Raw genomic sequence first — 13,856 nt, 5'->3', positions numbered from 1 at the left:
TCATCTCCTTTCCTGCCACCAGCATCAGTGGTATGCTCTGCCCTTCTCTTGGGTTTAAGCCCTCTCTGCTTGATGGCTGTCTTCAGGTTTTTCCCCTGGTCCTTTCGTAATGTCTCGATCTTTTTCTGGTTTTTACATCCCTCTTGGAGGAAGATTCAGCATCTACTACTGCTGCTGGATAGAGGCAGTGTGCAGCCACCTCTGCAGGTCACATTTAACTGATGTTGGGGACTGCAGCATCTCAGTAGGAACCAGGAGAGTACTGAGCAGTTTAACATTCTCATTTCCATACAGTAGCAAAACACTGGTGAATTCAGGATGCAGAGAAGAATGCAAAGGAAAATTTATGTGCTTTGTGAATTTAAAGATATAAATTACACCATCTCTGCTGGGTCTTATGATGTATTAGCTCAAAACTTGCTTATTTTGGGGTCTGGTTCTTCATTTGCCACATATTTCTCAGACTACGCATGTTTTGTCAGTCCTTAAGCATGGCTCACTTAAGCCCGGATTATACAGATGATGTGGACACTGCCCTGTGCGTTGAACCCTGAACATCCTGCTTTTCTCTTGTCATTGACAACTTATGTGTCTATCCTATAGCGGATGATATCTAATATTATTATTCTGGCTCACTCCTGAGCTTTTTAACTGAATGCTACTGTGGCTTGTCTCTATTGTAATAGAGACCTATTTTAAATTAAAATGCTTTATCGATATGAAAAAAACTTTTTTGTTAGAAAAATTCACTGTGCTTTTAATTAATACAAGTATTGAAGAGGTGTTTGGTTTCTGAGTCTATTTTTGGCATTCTGCAGCCACATCATTTTAGTGATTTATAGTTGAAATGCCTATTGAAAGCCTCCATAATAAAAATAAAAAAGAAATTAGATTACCTCTGAGACCTAAAAGAGCTGTTGAAGAATTTATTAGAACAATGTTAAAATATGCCCTAAAACAAGTCCTGTTAGTCTGCAGGTTGAAATGGGATACCTGGGAATTCAGAGTGCTGTACTACTCCAATTAATTAAAACATAGTCAGCTGAAACCTCTGCTATAATCAAAATTGTTCCCCAGGGTTTTACCTTCATTACAGTCCTGGTGCAGCCTTCCAGTCCGAACCATTGCTGAGCTAAGTAATTAGTTCAGTTTAAAAAAAATAAACAAAAGGATAAAATAACCATGACAGTACATAGGATTTATTTTTTTTATTGCTATGCCAGGCTCTGTTTGATAATATTAATTGTCTGTGGCCATTCTTTCTGCTGCCAGAGACAAACAGTGAGAGACAAAGTATCTCTGATTTGTGGGCTATGCTGTTTTCCATATTGTAAGACTTGGATTATTTTACAATTGCTGTTTTCTGTAACTTTGGCTAAGATGTCCATCTCTCCTCCGCAGATGTGCTGCCTATCTCGTCCCTGTTGTGCAGCGGGTAGTGTTCTGCTACAGCAGGGTTTCCTTATCAGCAATTCTGCAGTAAATCAAGCAGGAGGAGACTACGTTTCCCAGCAGGGTCTCGAATGAAGAATTCACAGTGTGTGAATTCATATGGGATACCAGAGGACATCTGCCTTTAGGAGGCTGTCTCCAGAGTTGAGACTTCAGGGCCTAGATAAAGCACTGCTTCTGTCTCTCCCGTACCGTATCTGTTCTGACCCCAGCTTTACATAGTCTGTCATCAGTTTGTCCTTGAGCTGGATGCAGTAGTGAAACCCTTTGGATAGGGCTAACCCTTATCATTCCCTTGTTTCATGTCAGGACACTCTCCCAGAAGCTGCTGAATAGCAAAGACATGACAAAGAAGCCTTTGATTGTGGCTGTTGGTACCGAGACTGGAGAATTGTAAGTCCAAATTAAGAGGGATCCCACTGAGCTGTGTCTCTCTGACAGAGTGAGCCCCAGGTTTGTTTTTCATCTTAATGATCTGAATGCAACTGGTTTGGATTCTCGAAAATGTTTTCAAAAGCACTGATGCTTTTTCAAGGGTTAAAGAAAGGGACTTCGTGTCCTTTCTGTCTGAATATAATAAACAACTATTATTTCATTCTACTATAGCACTTTTTTCAAGAATCCCATAGCACTTTACATATGTTATTTAGGCTCCAAAACACCCCATTAAGGGATATTTCTGCATCTTGTTTTTTGCAGTAAGACAAAGTGAGATGGAAGAAGTGCTAGTGATTTGCTAAAGGCTAAGCAGTCCCTATCAGATGTAGAAATGTGTACTCCCAAGGCCTTTAATATAACAAAGCACATACATGCACCTGACTTCAAATAAATCCTCTAGGATTCCCTTCTCTGACCACGTGTACTGGGTATGTACACAAAGTGCAAAGAAAACAGCATATCAACTCATATATGTAGTACGTCCCCAACAATTGTAAGGTATGAAGCTGCTCAGTAGATACCGTAGCTTTGCACTGTTAATAATCAAAATGTCTTCAATGCTAACAGCTCTTTTTAAGTGACGTGTCATGGGAAAGGACAGTAGAGAAGAAGTCGTCGCTCCATACCCTGCATTGCTTGATGAAACCTGGCATTTCTTCCTTTTATTTCACTGGCGAGGAGCAGACTTGATGGGGAAGCTGCCTTGCACATTTCTGATAGGGCAGAAGAAGAGTCTAAAATGGAGGACGATCTGTGCTCTTGAAAGAGATTCATGAGATTCTTTGCCCACGTAAGGGGACAATCTCTAGGAAGACTCAAGAAACCTATAATTAGACTACATGTTGTCCACCTCAGACAGCTGGAGGTCGGATGAAAGTTGGTGTGAGGGGGAGCAAACACTCTTTTTTCCCCCCTTCAAGAGTCTCAAGTTTCCTGTTGCAAAAGAGTTGAGAGGTCATATAGTTTCAATCTTGGTGTCTACTTATCTATATCGAGAAATGCCATCGCAACCTGAGCTGTCTCACCTCCTGAGCGGGCCGGTACTGGTTGGTGGGTGAACGTACAGCGGGGAACATGCAGCCCATTGGCTTGGCTGTGTGAGACAAACCTCACAGCAACAGCGTATGCTCGTGCACACGAGTCCTGAGGCATCATTGCAACCCTTCCTTTTTTACGTATACTAACAAGCTAGTCCTGTACTGCCGCTCTTTCTTCCCAACTGGGATTTCCTTGTCTTCCTGCTCTTTTAGGTAGGTATTGTGTGAGTGGACATATGATGGTACACATCAAGTTGTATTGGATGACATCTCTAACCATTATGTTAGCAGAATAAAACACAATGACAGGAAGAGTGGCTGCCACTCATTTTCTATTTAAGTTGAGTGTTTTTAAAGACAGACAAGACTTGATGTAAAATGCCTATTTTTCACTATATTTTGCACATGATTTTTAAATTGTCTTCTGAGGGAGAGTATCTAAAACACCTGTCCTTCCTTTGGGGATTACTTTAAATTCTTTACATCCTTTGCTCTTGTATTCTTCTGCAATATTATTAGTGGTTACAAAAATTGCATGAGTACTGTGCTAAATACAACCATGTTGTAAATACTGATATATTTTTTTTAATGTTATTGGCGTGTTAGAGATTGGACACTGTTCTCCTGTTGAAGTGAATGCCTGAGGAACAGATTAGTACACTAAAAAGCTGGGTATGAGCGAAAAATGGAAAAGTTCACCTCCAAGGATTTATGTTAACAGGACTATGTTTAGTCCAAGTTTCATTTTATGTAAAATTGTAATTTACAGTTTTGCAGCTGTGCATATGCACTTTCACTCTCTGATGTCTGAGACAAAAGAATTCAGTGTTGTTGGAGTACTTTCTGTGGCGTTTTAGCCCCAGTAGTGATCACAGTGAATTTGCTGCGATTGAAAGAATTTAGGCTTATGTAATGGAAGAGGAGAAATTTGTGTTAGTTTTGTATAATCCCAGTTTTAACTATTTCCCCCTGCATGACTATGCCACGTTGTATAGGTGGGATTTTCATTGGGAATTGTTTTAAAGTTAACCACCTTCATCTTCAAATGAAATCTACTCATACAATCTAGGTTTGCATATAATCCTGTTCCTTGGTAGATGTCACAGAGCAGCAGAAAGCCGTGCATACACCATTCATAGAGAAACTGCTCCAGCGAAGCACAGCCATTGCTGTGCTGGTGCTTTCCCAGCTCCTGCTGAGCTCCCCTGAGAGAGCAAAGGTCTTTCTGTGAGCGTGCTGTGTACCTCCATTCCTGCCGTAAGAAACGTGCGCCCCACCGGAGCACTCTGTTTTCAGCTTACTTCTGTAGCTGTCACTAAACCTGGGAGTTGGGAACAGCTCTATGAAAATGAGAAAACAATCCATGCAGGTGGCCAGCTGTATGTCCTCAATTTTTAAATACTTCTGGAAGCCTATTTTCAAGTATAGGTAACCACCGCCCTGGGTGTATACATGCTGTCTCATAACCCTGCACACTCTTTTATAATGTTCCAGGTGAACTACTTTCAGTTGTTTAATTTCATTCTTATTGCCATTTTTAGGCAAAGCTGTCATAGTTGCTCTCCATTTCCTCTAGCCAAACTGAAAGTCCATATAAAATAAATGCATTTTTCAAAGGAGATGCTTCATCTTAGCCTAAAATACTATGTTTTGCTGTTAATGGATAGACAGTGGGTCTTCGCTCCTTGCAACTTTGTCATTTGTCTGTATGCAACTGTGTACATATGTATGTGCATTTGTGTGACAAATACAGAGGTGCGGATGTGACCAGGGGAAAGCACGCTGCATCCGCTATGTCTGCAGTTGCACTGGTGCTCAGTGTCACCAGTTTGGAGCTGGCATTGCAGCTGCAGTGTGGTACTGCAGGCCCGTAGAGTACCTAGATCTTCAAGTGGATTTTTTTTCTGTGCCTTATTCTGCTTAGATGTGAGCATGAAGCTTTATTGTGCTTTGAGTAGGCAAAAGCGAATTTGCCATGGTTAAAAGTAATATTTTCTAATGCAAAATTTGAAAACCAATGTTGGAGAACTTTCCATTAGTCCCAACACTGCATCAGACTGAAAGAAAATGCAGACTGCTGAGGCTATTCCTCACCTCAGAGCAGGCTGTTTTCTGCAACAAGATACCACTATACCTCTGGTGCACAGAGAGCAAAATGCAGCAGAGGACCCTATGGAAAAGTTCTGTTGTTTTTATTCCTCCTATTTTTGGGAGATGGATTTGTGAAAGCAGGTCAGACAAAGCTTGGGGCTATGTGGCTTGTTGCAAGTATGAACTTTGATTTCCTTCCCCTTCCCTGTTACCAGGAGGTCTCAGGGGAAAACATTCTTTAGCAGAATGACTACAATTATTTAATTAACTGTTTGCTTAATTATAGCTTTGTGATTTTTCTGTGCCTATAAGTACCTCTCTTTCCTATACAGCGTGTATTGGCACATCATCCTCTGTCCCTTCCTGGAAAGTATATTCAGGAGTCACGGCAATAGTCATGAAAGGTTTCGAAAGAGAATTTCTGTGCAGGTGTTGAGGTAGAGCTGCTTCAGCAGCTGTAGCAACTTGTTTTCATACCAAATACTGTGTTGCCTCCTCATGCAGACATACACATGGAGAACTGTACCCAAGTACTCTTGGGCTGACTCTCTAGGTGCCACCTTTACCCTTCTCACACTCTTCCATCCCCTTTTCGGCGTCTCTGCCTGGACGTTGGCTGCAGCACCAGCTGTGCAATGATGGTGGCGGGTGAAGGTGAGTCCTGGGTCCTGCTGGCTGCCTACAGAGCCATGTGCCAATGGTGCTGTAGCATCTGACAGGGCCTCTTGGTAAAGGTGCTTGTTTCAGGATGATTTGAGGTATGCTTTGATTCCCCCCAAAACACCAGGTTCCTTCTGTCAGTTCTGTTTGGCAGGGAGGGAGGAAAATCCGAGCATCGTTTGTTGTTTGGTTACACCAGGAGAAAGCCCCCAAGCAGGAGCATAAATACAGCGAGGAGTAGTAGGGATTTGACTGCTGGTGGCACTTACTCATCCCCCTGGCGCTGTTTGGATTTAGCCATCTGGCCCTGGCCCTGCTTACACCTGTCCGCTGAGGGTGACAGTGCCAAAGCCAGGAGTTTGTGAATGTCCCCTTGGAGCTTTGCCTGGCCAGCTGGCAGCATATATCATCAGCCAAGCCTTCTCTTCCTCCTCCTCCACAACCTTGGACATGTCAGTCAACACAAATAGCCATGCCCTCCCACCCCCAGTGAGGAAAGTGGATTTCAGCCCCATCTAAGCCCCCCTAATAGAAATGAAGGGTTTCAGTCTTTCTTTCCTGCACTAGATGGGGAAAAAAAGATCTTTCCCTCCTTTTTGTTTTCTTTTTAAAATTTTTTTCCCTTCCATGATGGTCTCCACCTTAGCAAGATGAAGCTAGCTTATTCTGGTGCTGGAATTTTATAATGGAGAGAAGAGAACAGGAAGAGGAGGATCCTACCAAGCAGGATCGGCCCCAGCCAGAAAGAGATTAGAAGCAGACTGAGGTTTGTCTATGTTAGGACATGAGGCCTGTTCACTCAGATGTGCTTCTTCCTAACTTCTTCCAGTAATGCCATGCTCATATTTATCATCAAAGTGATACTGCCATTTTCCATTGCTGTCATCCTCTCATCCATATGCCAACAAACCTCCCACCAGTTTGGGTGACAGAGACCTTTCAGGCTCAGCTCCTGTGGGGAAGGTGTGATGACCTTCCCTTCAAAACAAGGCAGTCCCTGGCTGCCGCTGGGACGCAGCAGCGTTCCTGCCCCTCTGCCAGGGGGTCTTTGTGAATGCTGTGTTTGTAAGCTACAGTCACATCCATACTGCTTGTTTTTAAGCCACCCCCTACACACCTGATGTCTTTAATGTTGATGGGGAAATAACATTTTCCCACACTCAAATAGAGAATAGGTGCCATAAAGTGTCAAAAAACCTAAGTTGATTCATTAAGCAATAACTTTAGGCAAAACCTGAACACTTAAAAATTTATAAAGATGTATTTGTCCTCTTTTCTATCAGTGTACAACAACTGTTTATAAAAGATTGTTGCCAATCTTAGGCTGCATTAGTTGCTTTTATACTCTGAAGCTGGTGAACTTGAATGCATTTGCAGTACTTCAGTAATCCTCCCATAACAGCTTCTTCTTCGAGTTCTTGCAGTATAAACCTTCTGGAAGAATCTGAATTATCACATGCTACACAGCCCGAGTTGGCTTCACGGAATGCTACCCTAATTATCATTTGTTAAAGAGTCTTAGGACTGCTAGGAACGTATTTTGTGTGAAAGGGATGGTGTTTAGTACATTCTCCAAATAAACTTTACACTCAAGACTCCAAGCATAAATCACTGAGCAAAAATCAGAAGCAAAGGACAACGAGATGATCTTACACAGAGTTGAGAGTAACCAAAATCAGACGCTTCTTCAGCAGGTAAGACTTCTGCCACCTTGTAGTCTTTTACTTTTTCAGCCCGATGCATGGCATTGTTTAACCAGCAGGTATGTTAAGAAAAGATGACCTGAAGTAAGTGTGGGAATTCACCCAGTCGTCACGGCTTAGAAGAACTCCCATGCCTTAGTGACCTCTCTTGCCCTTTGCTTACTATTAATCCAGAACCCATCTGCCTTTCTTCAGATGTTTCTGCTAAGACTTTTATGTAGTGTTTATGTTATGAAGAACTTTTTGGTGCTGTCGCATTGGCGTTTGGACCTTTGGTTCAAGTGGACCTTCCTACCCTTTTTCTTCAGGTTACCATTCCTGTGTGCTTGCTGTGGTCATGCTGCATTAGAGAGTGTGTGTGTGTGTGTGCCAGTGCTAAATCCATGGCTCCGGGGTGTCTTTACATGATAACAATCTCCTCACGTTGGAGTCCTCACCACAGTATCGTGATGTCCATGTGACCTGAAGTATGTTAGGATCTCCTTACAGACAGGCATGCGATGCTGTACTCTGTCAGGTTTTTTTTGCCTTAAGAATCACAACAGTTTAAAATGGTACTGAGGAAAACTGTTCAGCCATATGTGTTTTTAAACGGAGAAGCAATGCAGGACCAGTGTAAAGCATACACTGGAAAGGAGACCAAATTCAATATGATCTTTAATCCTGCCTGTGCTCTGGTTGAAGCTGAGCAACTTCTTTGGAACTGTCAAGGGATTTGAGCATGTGTTCATCTATTCTTTTTTTTTTTTTTAATATCTGTGCTATTTGCAGCAAGCCCTATATTGCAAACCTGAAGCCATACTTTCTCATATTGTGCAAAATACTGTGGATAAAACATCATTCAGCACGTCTAAATGCACACCTATATATGTAATCATCATACGTATAATCACACATCTGTTTTTCTCTTACTGTCAGAAAGATACAGTCTGTTGGCATGGATGTGTTTTTTACATTAGTTTAAACAGGTAAAATCAGATAATATATATTCTATTGCACATGCTGATATCCTTTTATTTTCCCATTTCCTTTAGAGAATGATAATGAAAATTGATCTTTTGAAATTGAGAATTTCATTATCCAAAAAAACCCCTTAATGCTGACATGCAGAACTGGTCTAGCAGAAAAAGAGCATATCTGATCCAAGTCATCATCAATTGCTCCCTAATTATGATGGCAATACAAAAATGAAGCAAGCTTACCTTAGCTCAGGAGACTCTTTTTTTGCTGTATCTCAGTCAGTTTCCTCTCCTTATTCACTTGAAAAGGGAAAATCCACTTGAATAAAGAAAAATAAATACTAGAAGAGTGAGGGATTTAAGGAGTCCTCATCTGAGCTCCTTATCCACTTGTTTTTAGCGAATTGCAAAAACCTCGATCCAGTAGTAGCTCAGAGCAACTTTCCTCTCCTCCTGTGTTCTGTGGGCTGAGAATCTGCAAGAATAGACCTGAGACGGTGCTGCAAGAGAGAGACAGCGGGGGGACCTTGGCACGGAGTTGGACCAAACTCTAAATATAGCCCAACCCACTTTCCATGCAGTTCTCTTCATACTCTGAAGGCAGATGACCTTGTCAGAAAACCGACCTCCCAGCATGTCACTCTCTACAAAGAGAGGATCTAAGGGAACAGGACTGCAACGTAAAAGGACAGAAAAGCAATCAACCATCTGCTTGCAGCAAATGACTGTAGGTATGAGCTCTATTTTTGTGGCAGTTGCAACTGATCGAGTCATAATGTGCTTTATTTGATCATTTAGGCGAATGAGACACATGCCAGTTTACAAAAGACCTGTACAGATGAGAGATTGCATGTAATTGCTAGTCTTAAATAGAAAGCACTGACATAGATGAAAAGCCTGTCGACTTAACGCAGCAGTGTGTAGTATTTCCCTAAAAGCTTCTGTCTATAAGAAATTATCCTTCCTTTCACTTGCTCTTACAGTAAGACTTTTTGGAAAAGTGAGTTAAATCCACAAATGTATATTCTGGTACCATGTAAATTTGAGTTGCTAGGGTAGCTTGAAAGGACAGTAGAACCTGCAATATCAGAGACCAATCTGCAGAGAAATGTGTAGTATATGCAGAGGAGGGAGCAAGAGAAGAAGAGGCATAGAAACGTAACCCTTGCACCTTAGATAGGGAACTGCTCTTCAACAGATGTTTTATAATCTGGGGAATTTGCCACTCTAACTCTATGTGGCAACATGACAGGGTATTTTGTTCTTAACCTGAAGGAGAGTTTAACTTGATATGAGTCAACCTGATACTCTGTCAAACAGGGACCTGATACTGCTCTGTCATATGAAGGCTTCTGAATAAAAAAAGCTGCAGAAATCTGAGCAACTCAAAATGTCTTCTCTCATGTTCTGTGTTAAGACATGTAGGAGAGTTGGAATAAAAGCTTGGTTGCAGTACTGTTCTTCAGCGGGATATATTTGGTGGTGGTGAAATATATCTAAGTGTATGCTACATATGCATGCATGCAATTTTCAATATTCAGAGAAAACCTGAGAAAACATCAGGACTGTGATAACCTTATACTATAAATGTGTATGTCTGCAAAATACCCATGAGCCAAAAAGGTGTGAATGATACCAGTGGTCAGTAAAGTAGCAATGTGCATTTATGAACAATAATTGAGGCTGTTAAGTTTTTGCAAAGTGTGCTATATATTTTTTTCACTTGAAACCTACTATTTTTAGCAAGTTCCACTGTGTAATTTTATCACGAAGCCCAGAGGCTCAGCCAGACACTCTGTGTGTTACCTTCACAACAAGAACTACAGCTGTGAGCCACAGCTGCTTCCCAAGACAGTGGGAGAACAGTAGAAAATAAGAATCTCCTGCAGCATTAAGGGAGACATCACATCTGGGACCATACTACATTCCTGGGTAAAGCTTGCTCATAGTCAGACCTAGGCTAGAGCCCACTCATTAAGTAGTTTTATGGATTTGTCCAAGTTCCTCTTTCCTCCCAATTTTACCTATTTCTTCCCCATTAACAAGAATAAATGTTTGTTAGGAGTGAATATTATAACAAATGAAGGATGCTGGTGTTTGACTTTGAAGAGAGGACCTGAAAAAGGAATGAGTCTGCCTCCAGAAAGATATATGTTGAGTGACACACTAGCACTGTGTAAGTAGTGAAATTCTAAGTGTACAGGATACCAACATCATTAAACACTGATAGCATCATGCTATCTGCACTCCAGGGTGGTACCCCGATGCAATCCAGACCAACCCTACCAATTCCAGCTCCGCAGTGCCACTGCCACTTCTGCCCCGCTCCCCAGTGCTGGGATATTGAAATCGCCACAGATCCCCTCATTCACAGCGTGAAGGAGATGAGGATAAGGGAGGGAATATGTCCCCAGCGTGACTTAGTACTCTTCACTGTCCGCAGCAAACAGCTGGAGCAGCTTCCATATGTGATAGATCCGTAGTTCTTAGAAAAAGAAGGAATCACAGTGCTTGGTGGATCCTAAGGCACAGGAATAGTCATACTTGGCCAGGAACTCATGACATGCGCTTCTCCTATATGAATATTGTGGAGAAGGGGTGATTTCTTGCTTATACAACTAATACGCTGGTTGGCTTTGGGGAGGGAGTGTTAATCTTTCGGGAGGCTTTTACAGAGCGGTGCTGTTTGTGTGTACAGGGCTGTAAATGTTGCCTGACCAACCCTGGTAATGCGAACTTCCTGAAAGGAGGGGGAAAGGCTTCAAGAGTGGGTGTATGAGTTCGTCCAGATGGATGGAACAGTATTCTGTTTGACAGCTGTATCCACTCAAGTTTTCTTTAGGATGGCTTTTGCATGAGTTTCCTGTCCACGCCACCAAGAGGGAAGTGTAGTAGGGACTTGGGCCCTAGCTTGTGCCTAGCTTTTCCTGGGCTCATAACTTGTGTTTTCCTTATGGTGTTGGATGGTCTTTCCGCTTCTTTGTAGGCAATTTTTCTCATTGACTACCCAGCCTTCTTTGGTAGCATTTCCTCTGGAATGATCTGGGTTTGGCTTTTCCAGAGTCCAGGCTGTTTCCTCTCTCAGATGCCTCTGTTCGGATTGATACTTACTTCAAGCCAGCCTTGTGGGGTTCCCCCTCATACAGCCCTACATTCTGTAACTAGTATTCGTGAACGGATTTTTCTTTTGATTACCCCCAAATTCCTAGGCACTTGTAGTTCTTTAAAGATCCCATGGAGCATTTCACCAGATGAGATATGTGAACCGTGATGTCTCAGCCAATTTCCAACATGGTCAACTGTATCCTGGCTTGCCCCATTCCTCTGCTTTTCGGAGTTAGATAGAGTGGTCTCTTACTAGCATAAACTGTTGCACAATATTGCTGGCATCCTTTTGAGTGGTTTCTAAAGTGACTGTAGGGTGTATAATGCCTGGTATCTATCGAGAAGAGAAGCCCATTTTACAAGGTTAAGTATTTAATTTTATAACATTCATCTAGTAGATTTGTAAACAGCCAAAACCCAAGCTACCTACAGACAAACAAAACAGTCTCCCACTTCCCCATCTCTCTAGAAACATGCTTTTAAACTGAATTTAGAGATTTAAGGAGATTATCGGAAGTTTCAGCATAAAGGATAGTTTCTGAGAGAACAAAAGAAAGAGAAATGAGGAAACTGCAGCCACTTGTGGATGTCATCTGAGCCTTCACTCATGGTGCCATTGGCGAAGGGCACTGGAGCAAACGACAGAACTGATTTGGACTCCATGCTGATGTGTTATTGTATCTTCAGGCTCTGGTTGCTCTTATTTGGCAGGCCTGTAATGAAGAAATTAAGTTGGATGTCAAACAATAAAAGAGCCTGTCATATTCCTAACATGTCAAATCTTTGCGTTTGCCCTTTGCTTACCATGGGTTTTAAAACTACAGTGACTAAATGAATATTGAGTTGTCTCCTCTTACCTTGGTGATGCCGTTACTCCTTGTGCGAGGCAGCGATAGGATGTCAAATTCAACCCTTGTCTTGCAGGAGAAAAAGTTATTTTTATTAAAAGGAGGGTGGCCTACTACTTTTACATCTGATCAGTCACTTTCTGTGATTTTTCTAACATGTTTCTGTCTTATCAGGCAACATACGAAAATGAAAAAGTCAAATTATGAATAGGAGTGGGTTGTGGCTGTACTACAAGTTGGGCCTAACCTTGGTCATGTCAAGTTTATTCTTCTGTGCTTACATGTGTACAACACAGGATTTCCTCTGGTCTTATTCTCCAATACGCCCTTTATTTTGTCTTTTGGTTCCCTCCCAGTCAGCAAGTCCAGATGTGTCAAAAATGAGTACCCGTTTTGAATAGTAAAGAGAAAGTGTTAAAAATAAGGGAGAAAGGAGAGGTAGTTGTTACAAATGTTCTGTGAGAGATCCTTTGCAGGGCAGATAGTTATATCTGTGTGCTAAAAATTTTCTATCATGTCAGAGCATAGTGAAAATTAATTTGATATTATTCCATTAACACCCGTTCTTGTTTGCTTGAACGGGCAGTGATTTTGTATTTAAATTGCCATTCAGTGTAAGAAAGAGGAACCTAAACTGAATATCCTGTTACCAGATTTACTGGGCAAAAAAAATTGTTTGTGGTAGATGTGCCTTCTGAGCTGCCCAGGGAAGGGGGTTACATTTTTTGTAAAAATGTTGTCTTCATAGCACAAGCTATTGCCAATACTTAGAAACTATTACAAGGAATTCCTACAGACTGTTTGCAAGAAACTCTGGCTTGACACAGGCTTAGGCTGGATGGAATGGGAAGGAGCTTACGCCATCTGAATGTTACCTAATGGGACAAAATTGAAGCGCTTTTGATTCTTTGATAGGACTGTGTCTGTTTCTGCTCAGTTGCATATTGTCTGCCCTTCAGGTATGCCCCCCAAGCCCACTTTAAAATACCTTTTTTAACGTGCTTTGGGAGGTGAAGTCTGCAGTTCAAGGCATCCTCACAGATACAAAAACTTACTGTTGTGCTGGAATAAGACTGTTTTGGGAAAGGAGTCCTTAGTTCATAGAGATGGGAAGGGAAAACAGTGCCCAGACCCTGGGGGACTGTGGCTGGTTTGGGACGATGGAGCACTGGCACTGCAGGTAATTACCATGGAGGTTATCACAGCCCAGGCAGGGAGGCAGCTCTGTTGCAATAGGCTTACAGGGAAAGTCGACAAAGGAACGGTAACTAACTGGTGGTCACCTGCGACAGAGCTTTACGTGCAACTTCTTACTTCCTAGTAACAGTAACAGATACCAGTTCATTCACAGTTTCTCCTCTTTAGTTCCAAATGGTCAAAATACCCAAGTATTTTAAGGCCTTACGAGTGAAAGGCACTTCATTTGATTCATGACCCCAGTGAGAAAAGTATGAAAAATTCATCAGTGTTTTAAAACTGGGGTTGCAAAAGCTAAAATGAAAAAAAAAAAAAAAAAAAAAAAGGAAAGATCTTCATTAATTTTTGAGGCAGCACTCTGCTTAG

The 13,856-nt window shown here is 41.8% G+C and overlaps 2 protein-coding genes across 8 annotated transcripts in view; one reads left to right on the top strand and one right to left on the bottom strand.

Moving 5' to 3' along the window:
- The window catches only part of FILIP1L (filamin A interacting protein 1 like), a 210,949-nt gene extending 202,143 nt beyond the window's left edge, over nt 1–8,806 (bottom strand). For 2 of the 4 annotated variants that reach the window (XM_087757110.1, XM_087757111.1), the window contains exon 1: nt 8,584–8,800. The gene's annotated coding sequence lies outside the window, so the exon portion shown is untranslated. Of the gene's footprint in view, nt 1–8,583 lie in introns of all 4 variants that reach the window. The other 2 variants (XM_009466698.2, XM_087757109.1) reach the window with 2 other exon arrangements.
- The window catches only part of CMSS1 (cms1 ribosomal small subunit homolog), a 245,966-nt gene that overhangs the window by 203,757 nt on the left and 28,353 nt on the right, over nt 1–13,856 (top strand). Inside the window, exon 1 of one of the 4 annotated variants that reach the window (XM_009466697.2) lies at nt 8,814–9,071. The exons of the other annotated variants lie outside the window; for them this stretch is intronic. Within the exon in view, the coding sequence (XP_009464972.2) occupies nt 8,945–9,071 (127 nt within the window). The 5' untranslated portion in view covers nt 8,814–8,944. Of the gene's footprint in view, nt 1–8,813; nt 9,072–13,856 lie in introns of those variants that run through there. 4 annotated transcript variants of the gene reach the window in all.

Source organism: Nipponia nippon, unplaced genomic scaffold (genome assembly GCF_047370975.1).
Source record: "Nipponia nippon isolate SJK-2023a ecotype South Korea unplaced genomic scaffold, ASM4737097v1 scaffold_2, whole genome shotgun sequence".
Lineage (NCBI taxonomy): Eukaryota > Metazoa > Chordata > Aves > Pelecaniformes > Threskiornithidae > Nipponia > Nipponia nippon.
This window is presented reverse-complemented; position numbering and strand designations above follow the sequence as displayed.